The sequence below is a fragment of the Panthera uncia genome, chromosome D4 (assembly GCF_023721935.1).
Source record: "Panthera uncia isolate 11264 chromosome D4, Puncia_PCG_1.0, whole genome shotgun sequence".
In the NCBI taxonomy this organism is placed as follows: domain Eukaryota; kingdom Metazoa; phylum Chordata; class Mammalia; order Carnivora; family Felidae; genus Panthera; species Panthera uncia.
Genome location: NC_064807.1, coordinates 60,825,376 through 60,841,227, shown reverse-complemented (window position 1 = coordinate 60,841,227; position 15,852 = coordinate 60,825,376). Strand labels below are relative to the sequence as shown.

Genomic DNA, 15,852 nt, shown 5'->3' with positions numbered 1-15,852 from the left:
TAAATGACTTTCTTGATTAACCAACTAACTTACAAGAATCTTAAGGCACCAGGACAAGAGGATTCCTACTATGTATAAAAATGTCCTGCCCTTAGCCATCCCACTGTGTCCTGTCTTGCTTCTTTTCTCTGAGCATTCTCATCTCACTTACACCACTTCAAGTCTTCAAACCTGCTTTTCCCCAACCTTATTAAAGCCATCTCACCTGTCACTGCCAGTCCTCAGAGCACTGCAGGGGGAACGTCCTATAATGAATGCAAAGTATTCATCAACATGTGGGAATCTTTAGTTCATCTCCAGTTAATTTCTTATTGACTCCCTACAGGACATGTTGAAACTCTTTACCTTGTTCTTAAGAATAACCTCATTTCAAGGGGTTTATACACATGTCTATATGTTAACAGTGTTCGAGAAAACCTTCCCCCCCCCCCCTTTTTTTTTAGAAAAACACACCAATCCAATCTGACTAGACATCCTGCTGGATGGTTTCACTGCCAAAACAAGGCAGGCATGTTCCTGACCCTGTATCCAACTGTTGATGAGAAAGTCTCTGACAAAGTCCACAATATCCACACTGAAAACAGCAGAAATATCTGAAATATTTAAATATTTAAAACACCCTGCACCAGGAAGTGGTGTGGTACAGCCATGGAATATTATAGAGCTATTTAAAAGGCTGCATATATTATGTGGCACTATGGAAATATGCTTATAAATGTCAAGTGAAAAGGGGCGCCTGGGTGGCACAGTCGGTTAAGCGTCCGACTTCAGCCAGGTCACGATCTTGCGGTCTGTGAGTTCGAGCCCCGCGTCAGGCTCTGGGCTGATGGCTCGGAGCCTGGAGCCTGTTTCGGATTCTGTGTCTCCCTCTCTCTCTGCCCCTCCCCCGTTCATGCTCTGTCTCTCTCTGTCCCAAAAATAAATAAAAAACGTTGAAAAAAAAAATTTAAAAAAATAAAATAAAATAAAATAAATGTCAAGTGAAAAAGCAGAAGACAACACATGGACCATAATTGTGTAAAAAACACATATAGGAAAACCCAGCCAGAAAAAAACAAAATGGTAAAGGTACTGTCTTTGTACCAATTGAGCAATAGATTATTTTCCCTTCTTTTTAAGTTTCTATATTGGTTATACTTAATAGGGGAAAAAACTCAATGTGATTCCAAACACAGCCCCAAAGAGAGGTTGCCTATATAATGGACAAAGCACTAGTTTGTATGTCAACAAGGGCCAGGTTCACATGCTAGCTCTTCACCTCTTAGAATAATAACACCTTCTCTTTCCTAGATATTATAATGCTTAGATATGTACTAAAAGCAACAAGGCCTAGAACAAGTAGGTAAACAACAAAAAATGTTCTGTCTTTCTTTCTCCAGACCAATCTAAGGAACACCTTTAATGACACAAATCACTGAAAATACATTTCAGGGTAAAAATCAAACAGTAAGTTTAGTAAATGATGGCTTTTGTCCAAGCAAATAAGATGAATTAGGAATTAAACTCTCTTCAACTTGTTTATTAAATTAACCATATTATATTAGTTATCCCCTATGATAAAGATATAAGAGGGAAAATAAACTTAGTATTTCATGATACAAATCCAAAAGTAGTTTACATTAATATTAAAAAGCACTAACAGTAGAGATGACTAAAACTTCTCTAAGCTATATTTAACAAAAAAAATTTTACATATGCCACCCAATTAATTGACTCTGATATTTTTCATCCCATTCTACACACTACTGCCAAACTACCCTTTGTTAAGCACCACTTTGAAAGTGTCAATCCTCCACCCAACACCTAAAATCATTCCCTGCTGCCTCAATTCTAAATGCCTCTGCTTCTGGCAATGATGGGAAGGACTGTCTATTGCAGGATCAGAAAGAACAAAAAATCCAGATCTCAAGCTGGGTATTAGATACTCAGGGTCTTCCCAGCCCTACCCAGTACTAACCACAGATCCCAAACTGCAATACTCTCTCCTATTTCTTTTTCTGACTAGCTTGGCAAACTTGTGTGAGTTTTCCCTCTTGTGGATCTAAAAACTATTACATTGTAGTTATTAAAAAGAATGATGAAGAATCTCCCTATTTCCTGACATAACACAGTAAATTTTTCTTAAAGGCAGACTTTTTTAAATGTATGTCACAAACTAATTTATAATGCCTATATACAAAAATCTGAAAGGTATATACATGTAAATACAAGCCACAGTTATCACTTGGTGGAATTTGAACTTTCTTCTTTATTCTGTATTTTTCTGAATTGTCTGAGTTTCAGAATGAACTTGTATTACTTTTTAAATCAGACAAAAGAGGGGCATCTGGGTGGCTCGGTTGGTTAAGCATCCCGCTCTTGACCTCGGCTCAGGTCATGATCTCACTGTTGGTGAGTTTGAGCCTCCCATCAGGCTCTGCGCTGACAGCATGGAGCGACAGCGTGGAGCCTGCTTAGGATTCTCTGTCTCCTTTCTCTCTGTCCCTCCCCCACTCGTACTCATGTGTGCTTGAGCGCTCACTCTCTCTCTCTCAAAATAAACTTTAAAAAAATTAATCAGATAAAACAAATATGTGCATGTAAGACTCTTGAAAAATTATGTTAAGTGAACAAAGCCAGGCACATAGGGCCACATGTTGTATGATTCCATTTATATGAAATGTCCAGGATAAGTAAATCCATACAGACACAAAGTCTCTACATGGTTGCAGAGGATGGGGGCAGAGAGGTGTTGGGGTTGACTGTTAATAGGCATGGAAATTCTTTTTGGGGTGATGGAAATGTTCTATAATTACAGAGTAGATAGTAGTGATGGTTACACAACATATTAAATATGTTAAAAACCACTGAATTGGGGCACCTGGGTGGCTCAGTCAGTTAAGCCTCCGACTTCGGCTCAGGTCATGATCCCACGGTTCATGGGTTCAAGCCCCATGTCAGGCTCTATGCTGACGGCATGGAACCTGGAGCCTGCTTCGGATTCTGTGTCTCCCTCTCTCTCCACCTCTCCCTCATTCACAATCTGTCTCTCTCTCTCTCTCAAAAAAAAAAACAAAACACTGAATTGTATACTTCAAAACAGTAAACTTTAAGTTATATGAATTATATTTCAATAAAAAACAAAAATAATTTTTATAATCAGATAAAACAATCTTATTAAACTGTGAAAAAAAATGAAACAAACAGAAATGAACAGGGATTATAATTTGATGTTTAAGAAACGGACCCTAGGGGCACCTGGGTGGCTTGGTCGGTTAAGCGTCCGACTTCGGCTCAGGTCACGATCTCGCGGTCGGTGGGTTCGAGCCCCGCGTCGGGCTCTGTGCTGACAGCTCAGAGCCTGGAGCCTGTTTCAGATTCTTTGTCTCCCTCTCTCTGTGACCCTCCCCCGTTCATGCTCTGTCTCTCTCTGTCTCAAAAATAAATAAACGTTAAAAAAAAAAAAAATTAAAAAAAAAAAAATTAAAAAAAAAAGAAACGGACCCTAGGACCCACCACCAAGATCAATACCCTGGCTCTACACTTATCATCAGCTCTGTAACCTTAGTAATTTACCACTCTCTATTCTCTCATCTGTAAAATGGGGATAATAAAAGTACCTATCTCATAATGTTGGCAAAGAATTAAATAAAGATACGGAAAGCACCCAAAGCAGTGCATGACACATCATAAGTGCTATACTATTAGCTTTTTTGTTTGTTTGTTTTTTAATTTTTTACACCATTGCTGGAGAAGGTATGGAAAATGAGCGCTCAAACCAACTGTAAGAGTGTAAATTGGGGGCACCTGGGTGGCTCAACTGGTTGAGCGTCCGACTTTGGCTCAGGTCATGATCTCATGGTTCATGGGTTCGAGGCCCGAGTGGGGCTCTGTGCTGACAGCTCAGACCCTGGAGCCTGCTACAGATTCTGTGTCTCCCTCTCTCTCCCCCTGCCCTGCTTGTGTGCGCTCTCTCTCTCTCTCTCTCTCTCAAAGGTAAACATTAAAAAAAAAAATTTTTTTAAGTGTGAATTGGTAGAACCTCTCACAGAATAATGCAGCAATAAACAATGAAGTTTTAATAATCTTTACCCTTTAACTAAACAATTCTATTTCTAGGAAATTATAACAGGGATAGAAGAAAAACATACAAAAATGAATGCATAGGTGATTGTTAACAGCAGCATTTTTTATAACAGCAAACTAGAAAACCGCCTAAGCATCCATCTGTTGGAAATTAGTTAAATAAACTATTAATGAAATACTACGTGGCCATTAAGGTAGATACTAGAAACATATACACTGATATCCAAAGACCAAGATCCACTGTGAAATGAAGAAAAGCAGGTTGTAAAACTATACAGAGCTATAATCCAATTTAGATTTTACAACATGTACATGTTTACATATGTATTTTAAGATTTTTGTAGGTACAATTAACACATTTCCTCCATCAAAGTTTTTTTATCAATAAATATCAATAAATAAATCTAAACACAACAATATCCCCCTCTGGCTCAATTTTCAACCACTATTCCTTAGTGTCTACAACACTAAGTGGAATAGGCAGTAGCCAGAATCCAGGGAAGTCACCCACAAAGACAAAAATCTATAAAACAAGCTAAAAGTTGGCACTGGGGAATCTGACATTATTTTAAAAGTGCATTTAAAAAAGGCTTCACAAAACTCTGCTGCATTAAGAAGAGCTCCAGACTTGGAGTTCCAATTATTTAATAAAATAACTATATGATATTGGCCAAGCACTAAATAAATCTCTCTCACAAATCTCGGTTCCCTTAAGTAAAAATGGGTATTAACAATCCCTCATTGGATTGCAAAGAGTAAATGAGATCTTTACAAAAGAGAAATGGAAACTATACAGGATACTTTTCCTCTTTAGGTAAAACAACCAAAACCAAAACTTTTTTTTAAAACATTTTTTTAGCTTTTATTTTAGAGAAAGGGGGGGGAGGGGCAGAGGGAAAGAATCTTAAGCAGGCTCCGCGCTCAGCATCACCCTGGGATCACGACCTGAGTCAAAATCACGAGTCAGATGCTCAACAGACTGAGATACCCAAGCGCTGAACCAAAACTTTAAAACGACACAATCACAACCTTAAAATTCAAAAAACTGTTGTAAAATAGTGAAGAATTAAAAACACACACACACAGGGGTACGTGGGAGGCTCAGTCGGTTAAGTGTCCAACTTTGGCTCAAATTATGATCTCACGAGTTCATGAGTTTGAGCCCTGCATCGGGTGGTCAGCACAGAGCCCGCTTTGGATCCTCTGTCCCCCTATCCCTGCACTCTCTCTCTCAAAAGTAAATTAAAAATAAAAATATTTTTTAAAAAGAAATGATAACAATTTAAAAAATAAATAAATAATTTACAAAATTAAAAAACACACACACACAACTAGGTCTAATTGTAATTAGGAAATGCTTATGATCTGAACTTGAAGAAGGGAACAATAATGGTAAACATACAGCACCACCTAAAAAAATACGTTAAACCACTTCAAAGAGAAAAAGTATGAAAAACCAAACACAGGACACTAAACACAGACTAAAGTGTCTTGTGAACAATGGGGAATCTAAACGTATCATTTAGGCTATAAACCGAACTGATAAAGAAATATCAGCAGTTTAGACATGGATAGATATCTATTTAGATAATACTTGCAAAGCAGTATTAGATGAAAGCTGACCATGCAAAATAAACTGAACTTAAAAATTCGAAAAAGTGATCCGACCTGTGAACAAGATCTCCAGGTTAACATAAAAATGGCAAAGCAAATAGGGGAAATCGAGAGAAAAGTTCAAATTTTTTCTGGTATAAAATGAAACAATTTCAGTATAAACATTAAAATATTATACAGGAGAATGGCAATCATCACAGATTTCTTCTTTATATCTTTCCATATTCCTCATGTGTTTAACATCCAATAAATGCTGCCTTTGTAACAACAACAGCAACAAAAAAGATGGGTTTTTCTTTCTTTTTAACCACGGAAAAGAAAACTCAGAATATCTGCACAAAAATAAGAGAAATGGAGCTATGGTTGAAAACATAATACCTGTCAAAGTTTCTGAAGGCAGAAGAATGTATTAAGAACTTCAGAACCTGAAATGACTTTTCAAAAAATGATGAAACAGCTGAGCCATGAAAAATACATGACACCTGTAAAAAAGAAATATATTCAAATAGTAACAAAGGATTAACAGTAAAGCATCTAATAAACTAAAAGCAAATACTGAGGGAATTTTAAGATTCAAACAGAATTTCAAAGTGCATGAGAAGAGAATGTATGCCAACTCCTAAATGCCTCATTTATCCCATGAGAGAAGCTAATAATGGAACTAATTGTAGGAATAACGAAAATAGCTCTGTTAAAACAATGTTTCCAACAAGGAAAAAAAGGGGGAGGAGGGGGAGGAAGAGGATAAATGGGTTGACATTATCTCCCAATCCAGCTTAAAAGAAACTGAGAATTTAAAATTCCATTAAAGAAACTACATATACAGGGGAAATGAGGGATTAAAGAAATGAACTAAAAAGAAAATGGTAGGGTATAATAAAAAAAGACAGTAACAAGTGTTGAGCAGGATATGGAGAAACTGGAACCCTCACACATTGCTGGAGAAAATGTAAAACGGCACAGCCACTATGGAAAACAATTTGTCAGGTCCTCAAATGTTCAACATAGGGTTTACCAAATGACCCAGCAATTCTACTCCTAGTTATAAACCCAAGAGAACTGAAAACATATGTCCACACATAAATCTGTATATGAATGTTCACAGTATTCATAATAGCCAAAAAGAAGGCTATATGATGATGATGGAGGGTAACACAAATATCATAATTACTTCATTTAATTACACCCATTTAAGTGGGTGAATATTTATAAAAACAAATAGTCTAGGGGCACCTCGGTGGTTCAGTTGATTAAGCTTCAGACTCTTGGTTTCAGCTCAGGGCATGATCTTAAGGTTTGTGAGTTCCAGCCCGGAGTCGGGCTCTGCACTGATAGCTTGAAGCCTGCATGGATTCTCTCTCTCTCTCTCTCCCTCTCTCTCAGCCCCTCCCCCACTCACACGTGCTCACGCTCTCTCAAAATAAATAAATAAACTTTAAAAAATAAATAAAGTAAAACCACGATGTCCCTCAAATCCTGTAAGTTTCCCTCTGTCTTCAAGGCAAGTACCAAACCTTCAGCTCAGCCTTCAAGGCCTTCCACTAATGTGGCAATGTGCAACTCATCTCCTGCCTTAATCCCCACACTTCAGTATCTCAAAATATTCCCTTTGCTTCCCCATCTTTTCTATCACCATTCCCACGGCCTAGAACACCTACCCTTCCCAGATTTCCTCAGTTTCTGTGTTATTCAGTTATTAATTCATTCTACAAGTAAATATATAAGGGGCCCTTAACTAGGTACAGTCAATATAGCAGTGAACAAAACAAAGAAAAACCCCTGCCCTCATGGAGCTACACAGAGCAGACAGATAACATGTATAGTTAAGTCACACAGGAAAGGTTGCTTTGGCACAAGAAAAAAACATTAAGAAAGATTAAGGTGGGAAAGGGGCAGAGGGGATGGAAGGTGGAAAAAGATTCAATTTTAACGCATCATTTTGAAAGTGACATTAAACACCTGAAGGAGCTGAGGGGATAAATAATTGGGACAAGAAGTTTCCAAGCAAAGAATATCAACAGCAAAGGCCTCAGGCAAAAGTGTGCCTAGTGTTTCAAGCTGACATTCTACTCAGCTTGGGACTATAGGGCCCAACTGAGTGCCATTTACTTGGGAAGACTGTTTTTTGATTCCTTCAAATCAGAATTATTCATGCCCTCAACACTGTACTACTACCTTTCTTAGAACACTTGTACAGTGAAAACTCCTGTCAAATATATATGAGTGGTTGCTGATCAATTAATCAAAAGTCTTGTAAAGGAGAAAATCATTTAAAAATAAGACATACTTTAACTGTTAAAAATTAAACATTTTAACTGTTTTTAACTTCACACATATAAACATATATTCATTTTCCTATGTAGCACCAAAACCTTTGGGTCTACAAAATGCTGTTCCCTCCTTTCTTGGATAAGCCACACCCATAATCTACTATCTACAATGTCCACTTTCCCTTCCTTTAAAGTAAAAGGGAGACTTAAAAATACCTGCAAAATTTTGTAGGAGCAGAATCCTTCCAGAGATTTGTAAGATTTCCCCAATCTGTTTCAGTTGTCTTGACCACAGTCAAATTCACTGAAAGGCAATTCTCTCAGCCTCTCACCTTTATCAACTCTTTCTGAAGTATTTCATAAAAAACAACATTTTACATTTATATTGCACCAATCTGAGCGATTTTTATTAATTTATACTCAAAGGACCACTGGTATAAATAAATTTGAAAACAAACACAACTGACTCTTTCTTGGTAAGCAAAGAAATAAATGATACATGGGCAAACTAGAGTTAATCTACCAGCCTGAGCATCTGTGTGTTGTGGGAATTGATTAGAATGGTTTACTAAGGGAATGTGTAATCCAGAAAGTTAAAATCAAGACCGGCAAAGTATCTGAATAGACATTTCTCCAAACAAGATATATAAATAGCCAATAAGTACATGAAAATGTGCTCAACGTCATTAGTTGTTAGGGAAATGTAAATCAAAACCACGTTGATATACAACTTCACACCCACAAGGTTGACTATAATCAAAAAGACAGTAACAAATGTTGGCCAGGATATGGGGAAACTGGTACATTCACACATTGCTGGTGAAAATGTAAAATGGTACAGCTGCTTTAGAAAACAGGTTGGGATTCCTCAAAATGTTAAACATGGAGTTATCAGGTGATTCAGAAATTCTATTTCTAGGTATACACTCACGAGAATTGAAAACATATGTCCACACAAAAACTTCTACATGAATGTTCATAGCAGCATTGTCCATAATTGATGAAAAGTGGTAACAGCTCAAGTGTCCCTCAACGGATGAATGGATAAACAAAATGTGGTATGTATCCATACAACGGAATATTACTCAACCATAAAAAGCATTTAAGTCCCGAAAGATAAATATCATATGACTTCACTCATGTGAGGACTTTAAGATACAAAACAGATGAACACATGGGAAGGGAAGCAAAAATAATATAAAAACACAGAAGGGGACAAAACATAAAAGACTCTTAAGTATAGAGAACAAACAGAGGGTTACTGGAGGGGTTGTCAGGGAGGGAATGGGCTCAATGGGTAAGGGGCATTAAGGAATCTACTCCTGAAATAATTGTTGCACTATATGCTAACTAACTTGGATGTAAATTAAAAAAATAAAATGCTATGAAAGACTCGAAGATTTTGTAAAAAAAAAAGAAAAAAAAAGCATTGAAGTTCTGATACATGCTACAACACGGATGAACCTTGAAAATATTATCCTAAGTGAAAGAAGACAATCACAAAAGGCCATATATTATATAATTCCATTTAAATGCAATGTCCAAAACAGGCAAATCCATAGAGACGGAGTAGATTAGCATTTGTCAGGGGTTGTGGAAAGAAAGGAACATGGAGCAAAGGTTTTCTTTTTGAGGTGATGAATATGTTCTGTCATTAGATAATCATGATGGTTGTACAACTTTGTGAATATATTTAATTGTGTATCTTTTAAAAAATCCCATTGCTGTCAGTGTTCAATAAACAGCTTATTAACTGGGGTAGGAGAGAAAGTCCGGATGTATAAAATAGAAATTTCTTCACATAGATTTATAAGAGGCTAACTAACTACCTCTGTTAGAATATAAAGCCCCTGAAGGTGGGGATGGCCTCTCATTTATTTCCCTTAACATCTAGCATAGTAGAGTACCTTAAGCTGGTATTCAATCAAGTTCAATAAATAAATTATTAAATACCCACATATTACATACCAGAGATCTAGAAGATTCCAAACAGATTGAAAAAACTCACTTTTTGGCCCCAAAATCCTGAATTGCCACTAACAAGGCATGTCTCTTAATATGACGTTTACACCATCCATTCATAGCATCCTTACCACCATATCACAATCCAGAGGACCCACTTCTAACTTCTGTGACATTTTTTAAATCCAATCCAAATTCTCTACCTTATATCTATCACCAAATGCCACTTATTGGTCTCTCAGTATGTTTTTCCACTCCTTTAACCACGTTCCTTAAGACAAAAATGCTCATATTTAGCCTCATCTGTTCTTCTCAAACACCCTAGAGTCAAAAAGAACCATCATTATCTTCATGTTGCAAATAAGAAAAGAATGCCATGTCTAAGGTCACCTGGTCTCTCAGGTTCAAAATTCATCTTTCTTCACATAAATCATGTATTTCCCAACTTTCTTCTCTTTGGATGAACAGGGAAATTTCTGATTAAGTTAAATTTTCAAAGAATAAGTACAAATAAAAAAAATAGAAGACCAAAGCAACAATTATAAAGTCCAGAATGATTGAAGACTCGAGGCATGAGAACAATAAAAAAAGGTGTGTTTAGAACAAGAAGAAATAAACAAAAGGCCCACTGCTTTGGGAAGATGTTGTAATAATCAAGAGATGACAAGGACAAATACAGACCCATTCAGTTTCTTCTTTGCTTTGGTAATCTTCATCAAGGACCATGATCTTCAAACTGGGAAGGGCAGAACTCTGATAAAAGGAAGCTAACATCTCAGGTAAGTGCAATGAAGAAAGGACAGTAACAGAATATGGAGCTAGTTCAAAAGAATTTGCATCCTGATATAAACAAATTACACTCCACAACACTGAAAAACTTTTAGATCTGACAAGATGCCAGAAGACCAGAAACGAAGAAAACTCTCAGTTTTCAAAAAAAGAGAAATACCGATCCAGAAAAACATCAGTGGGTAAACTTGCCATGTATCCCCTGAAAAAGTCTAGAATGTGTAGGTAAGTTTTTGAACACAATAAAAAGTAAAAAGCCACTATGGGCTCTTTATTAAGGCAGGCTATACAACATTTGCTTTTTGATAGGATCACTAAAATGGGAAAAACAGAGGATGATACATATACATAACTGATTCTAACAAGATGATCTGACAGAATCTTTAAATAATAGGCTAGTGAACAAAATGAGAAAATGTTGAACAGCAGAAGTTCAAAAATCTGTTCAACCCTACCAGGAGCGTGCATAGCCGATTGAACATCTGGTTGATTAATGTATCAACATCAACCCATTTGAAAGGAAGTCTCGAGTAAAAAATCGCAGAGTGGTATCTTTTCCCATGATCTAGACATCTTCTATTAATTTAATAAAGCACAGACCTGGTCTTCAGATGTGCAAGGGCCATGATGCTGAGTGACCCAAAAGACAAACAACCTGACAGAATCAGGCTCCAAAAGGTCAGAGTAGACTGAAATGATCCAAAATTCAAAATGAAAATTAACAGGGAGTCAAGACCAGCATTTAGATTTTGAAACTCAAATCTATGAAGGACTAAACTTCGGCTTATGTGGGGAAATACCTGGGTAACAAAAGCAACTAGGAAAAAAAACTATGTAAAATCTCAAGATGCATTCATTCATTAATAGATGCAGAAAACCACACTGGATTTCTATACTCCTTAAAAAAATTATCTTTTTCCATATGAATCACTCCCAGATTTTCATCCTAGAAATAGTTATAACAAGAATGTACAAATATCACTTAGTTAAAACTCTAGCTTTAGACCCAGAGTCATTCAAATGCATCTTAGCATTAGAAAACATTTCATTTGATAAGCCTAATTTATTGACATATCAATAAATCCTTGAAAGAAGGCTAGATATTAAATCCAAGTCCGTCTTTTAATAGAAGAGGAAATTTTTAAAAATTAAGTAACTTGGCTCCAAATAGCACAGCTGCTTAGCAAGGGTCAGGATCTCCAAATCTGTCTCCTTTTCCTACACCATGTGGGTTTTCAGCCCTCTGCTTCCTTTCTTAAAAGTTGTACTTTGCACTAAAGAGTTAGAAAACATACATACACAAAAACATCCATCAACACACTATTTTGCTAAGGACAAATTAGCTTAGCAAGAACAAATAATCACTGCACATTAGCCAGTGAAATATTTTGACATGGTGTGATCACTTACAAGTTTGATAACAAATATTTACTACAAAAAGGCACTCTAATATACAAATGGTTTTTATTCTTAACCATGAATGCGTGATTATTTATTAAACATTATCCCATATCCCACTTAACATTAGAAGAATAAAGTTAAAGTTATTACACGATGGAAAGGCTTTTAATGGACATGCCATTGTTTACTGTGCTCAAAATCCCATCCCCAACATAAAACACACCATTATGAAAATCACTGAAAGATTTTAGACCCTGAAATCTAAACAGCAAGCCAAAGGTTTTCTTCATGGAGGGCAGCATCTGTGCTGAGGCCCTCTTACTCCCTCCTCACTCCCCCAGAAACAATGCCCCTTCCATTGCCCAAAGGTACAAAGGTTGTCAGGCAGACAGACCAGTAGATCCCAGGTGGCCTGAAGTCCTTCCTCCTTTCCCCTCCTCCCCCTTCCCCACCCCCACCACTCCTCCTCTTCCGCCCCCGTGGTTTAAAGAAGACAAGTGGAGAATTGAGAATTGATAAAAGGGTAAGTTAGAAAGGCATGGCTGAGGACCACTACCATCTGCTAGGCCAGCTCCAGGAAGACCCACCCACTCCTAAATGAGACCTGGAAGCTTCTCCTTGCCCCAGGGCTCCTCTGGGACCCCTTTTGAAAGGAAGAAGGAACTTTACAGCTCAGATACCTCCTCCCCATTCTTATCCATTAGAGCCCCCAGCAAGCTCTTTGTTTCCAAGAGCTGGGGGGGGGGGGGGGGGGGAGGGACAGGCGGCCTTGGAGAAGGGGAGAGGTCACTCCCTTGCTCCCGTAGCTGCCAATCTCCAGGCCCTCCAGCAGAACACAAACACTCGCACAGGACTATACTCTCCGAGCCGGTTCCCTCTTTCCACACCACCTTAAAAACCCAGGGTCACACAGAGGCACTTCCTGAGATCTAATTACCTCTTTCAATACCCAAACCCTGCACAGGATGACTCCCTAGCTCCCTCCCTCTGGAAGGATACTAACGGGGTTCAATCCGGGACTCCCATCCTTTCTCCTCAATGCATACCCCAGGGTATACCCCTGAGCCCCACGCAAGGCGCATAAAAACATAGGGTCACTTCCTGGGCCCCAGGACTTTTCCCTGCTCACATCCACAGACCCGCCGTCACTCCTAGCCCCCAGAGCCCACCTCTAAACCCAAAGGACATACGCGCGCGCGCGCGCGCGCGCGCACACACACACACACACACAGTCACTTCTACAAACCACGTCCTCTGGGACACCCGTTACCTTTACCCACACGACCACTCCCCAGTGTCCTAAGAACCTCCAAAGCACATGGTCACTCCCCTGGCCCTCAGGCTCGGCACCCCCAGTCCTTCACCGTCTCTGTCTCTGTCTCTGTCTCTCTCTCACACACACACACACGCTCGCTGCCTCCCCTGTGCATTCACAACACAGACACGCGCTCCCGCGTGCACACCTACAGTCACACCAGGAACCCCGGCCGGCTTCCCCCGCCTCGCCGGGTCCCGTCCCCACCACCTCAGAGCACGCCGGGCCGGGCCGCTCTCTCCCAGACACTCGACACACATGGTCGCACTCACGGCCACTCCCCATGCCCAACGCCGGGCCCCGAGCCCGCGCCTCACGCTCGCGCCCTGCCCTCCGCCCTCGCTCACCCTCCGGCCACACTCTCCGGGAAGCCCGGGCCCGGGCCTTTCCCAGCGCGGCCGCCGGGACGGGGAGGGCAGCAGCAGCGGCGGCGAGGGAGGGAGGGAGGGAGGGGCCGCAGAGGCGGGCTCCGGCCGCTCCTACCTGAGCAGTTGATGCTCTTGCCTTTGCCGCCGGGACAGTCCCCGCCGCCGCCGCTGCCGCCACCCGGGGGCTGGTTGGACGCGCGGCTCCCGGGCAGAGAGAAGGCGAAGAGCAGAAGCACCGACGTGTAGCAGCAGAAGGCGAGCGGGGGCGCGGCAGGCAGCCGGAGCGGCGCCTCAGCGGCCGCGGCGCCCATGACTGGCGCCCCTGGACGGCGGGAAGCGCAGGGAGCCGCAGGCCCGGGGCATCCAGCCGCGCACCGGGAGCCCCGCCGCTGCCTCGGCGCCTCCTAGCAGCCGCGCCGCTGCGCCTGGGAGCAGCCCCTCAGCATCCCGGTCCCACCCGCAGCGCCCGCCAGGCCCCGGCCCGCCGCGCTCGGGACGGAGTCAGAGGGTCCGGGCGCGTGCGAGGGTCGCGGGCGCGCGAGGGTGCGCGCGAGGGTGCGAGCCCGCGTTGGGGAGACCGAGGCTGGGGGCGTGAACGGGCGCGCGCGCGGCGGGCGGGGGTCGCGGGACGGGGGCAGACCCAGCCCCTCACTCGCCGCTCGCCTTCCCTTTGTGTCCGCGGCCGTCGCCACCGCGTCACAAAGACCCCGGCCCGCCCGGTGAGGGGCGCGTGACAGAGCCGCGGGCGGGAGGGGTGGCTGCGACCCCGCCCCGCGCACACCCCCAGAGCTCGCGTCGGCAGCTCCGCCCCCGCCCGCGGCCGGCGCCGCCTCCGGGGGAGCTATTGTTCCTGCGGCGGGGCGGGAGCGCCGAGGGCGGGGGTCGTAGGCGCTCCTCCGCCCGGCCGCGGGGAGCTGGCGGGCGCGGGGATGCTCTGTAGGCATTAGCCTGACAGACATTTTTGCCGCCCTTTGCAAGTGGTTTTGAAGCATTTCCTTCGCTCAGCAGCCAGGCTGGGAAAGAAGGGCAGGTGGTCTATTATACATCTATTTTCTAGGTGAAGCAACTGAGCCACAGGGAGGTGAAGGTGACTAGTCCAAGGTCACAAACCAAGAAATGGCCAGGACGCGAATTGGAACCCAAGTTCCGACCCCCAACTCTGCAGTTCCTAGAGATAGGCTAAATTTCTAGGCTCCTCACCCCCACCCTTTCCCACAGACACCAACTGAATTTAAAAATCTGTTTTGCCCTCTCCCACCCATAATAGCCAACGTGGAGAGCAGATTTGCCATATGCAAGACCTGGACGAAGCCCTTTACGAGCAGAGCATTCTCTCCAATTCTTTTTTACAGCCCTACAAGGGAGTTTTCATTCTCATCCCCATTCCACAGATGAGGAAGTTGGGACTCAGAGAGGTAAGGTGATCTGACTCCCAATCCAGTGCTCTCCCTATCACATCATGATAGATGAGATTTAGCCTCAGGTAGTAAGATTATGGAGTGAATTGTTCGAAGGTCTCTGACTTTTTTCATAGACTATGCTGCTTCTCCCCTAAGAAGAAATTTCTTAGTCTCATTGAAAAACTGATAAATATGACTCAAAATTTTTAGCATGTGGGACAAGCCACCACAAGCAAAAACACATCAGGGGAAATGTTTTCAATGTGAATAAGAGACAATGTACTTAATAGAAAGAACATAAATCAAGAAGAAAAAGTTGACACAACAGAAAAATGAGAAGAGGAGCTGACTTGTCTTATTCACATAAAATACAGTAAATATATGAAAAGATATTTAAACCCACTAGTAATGAAAGGCAGATTAAAACCACAAGATTTTTTTCCTGAAGATGATTAACAATAGTTAAAAGAATTGACAAAACCTAGCACTATTAATTTATACATTTGGGGAGGACAATTAGACTATATATCAAAAACCTTTAAAATATGTGTACCCTTTAAACCTAGGAATTCTGTGTATTGGAATTTATCCAAAAGAAATAATTGTACATGGGGCATCTGGGTGGCTCAGTAGGTTAAGCACCCCACTCTTGATTTCCACTCAGGTCA

At 41.4% G+C, this 15,852-nt stretch overlaps 1 protein-coding gene across 2 annotated transcripts in view; it reads right to left on the bottom strand.

Moving 5' to 3' along the window:
* The window catches only part of TMEFF1 (transmembrane protein with EGF like and two follistatin like domains 1), a 122,570-nt gene that overhangs the window by 64,312 nt on the left and 42,406 nt on the right, over positions 1-15,852 (bottom strand). The window contains exon 1 of one of the 2 annotated variants that reach the window (XM_049635335.1): positions 13,900-14,456. In XM_049635335.1, the coding sequence (XP_049491292.1) occupies positions 13,900-14,095 (196 nt within the window). In that variant the 5' untranslated portion in view covers positions 14,096-14,456. Of the gene's footprint in view, positions 1-13,899 lie in introns of those variants that run through there. The other variant, XM_049635341.1, reaches the window with a different exon arrangement.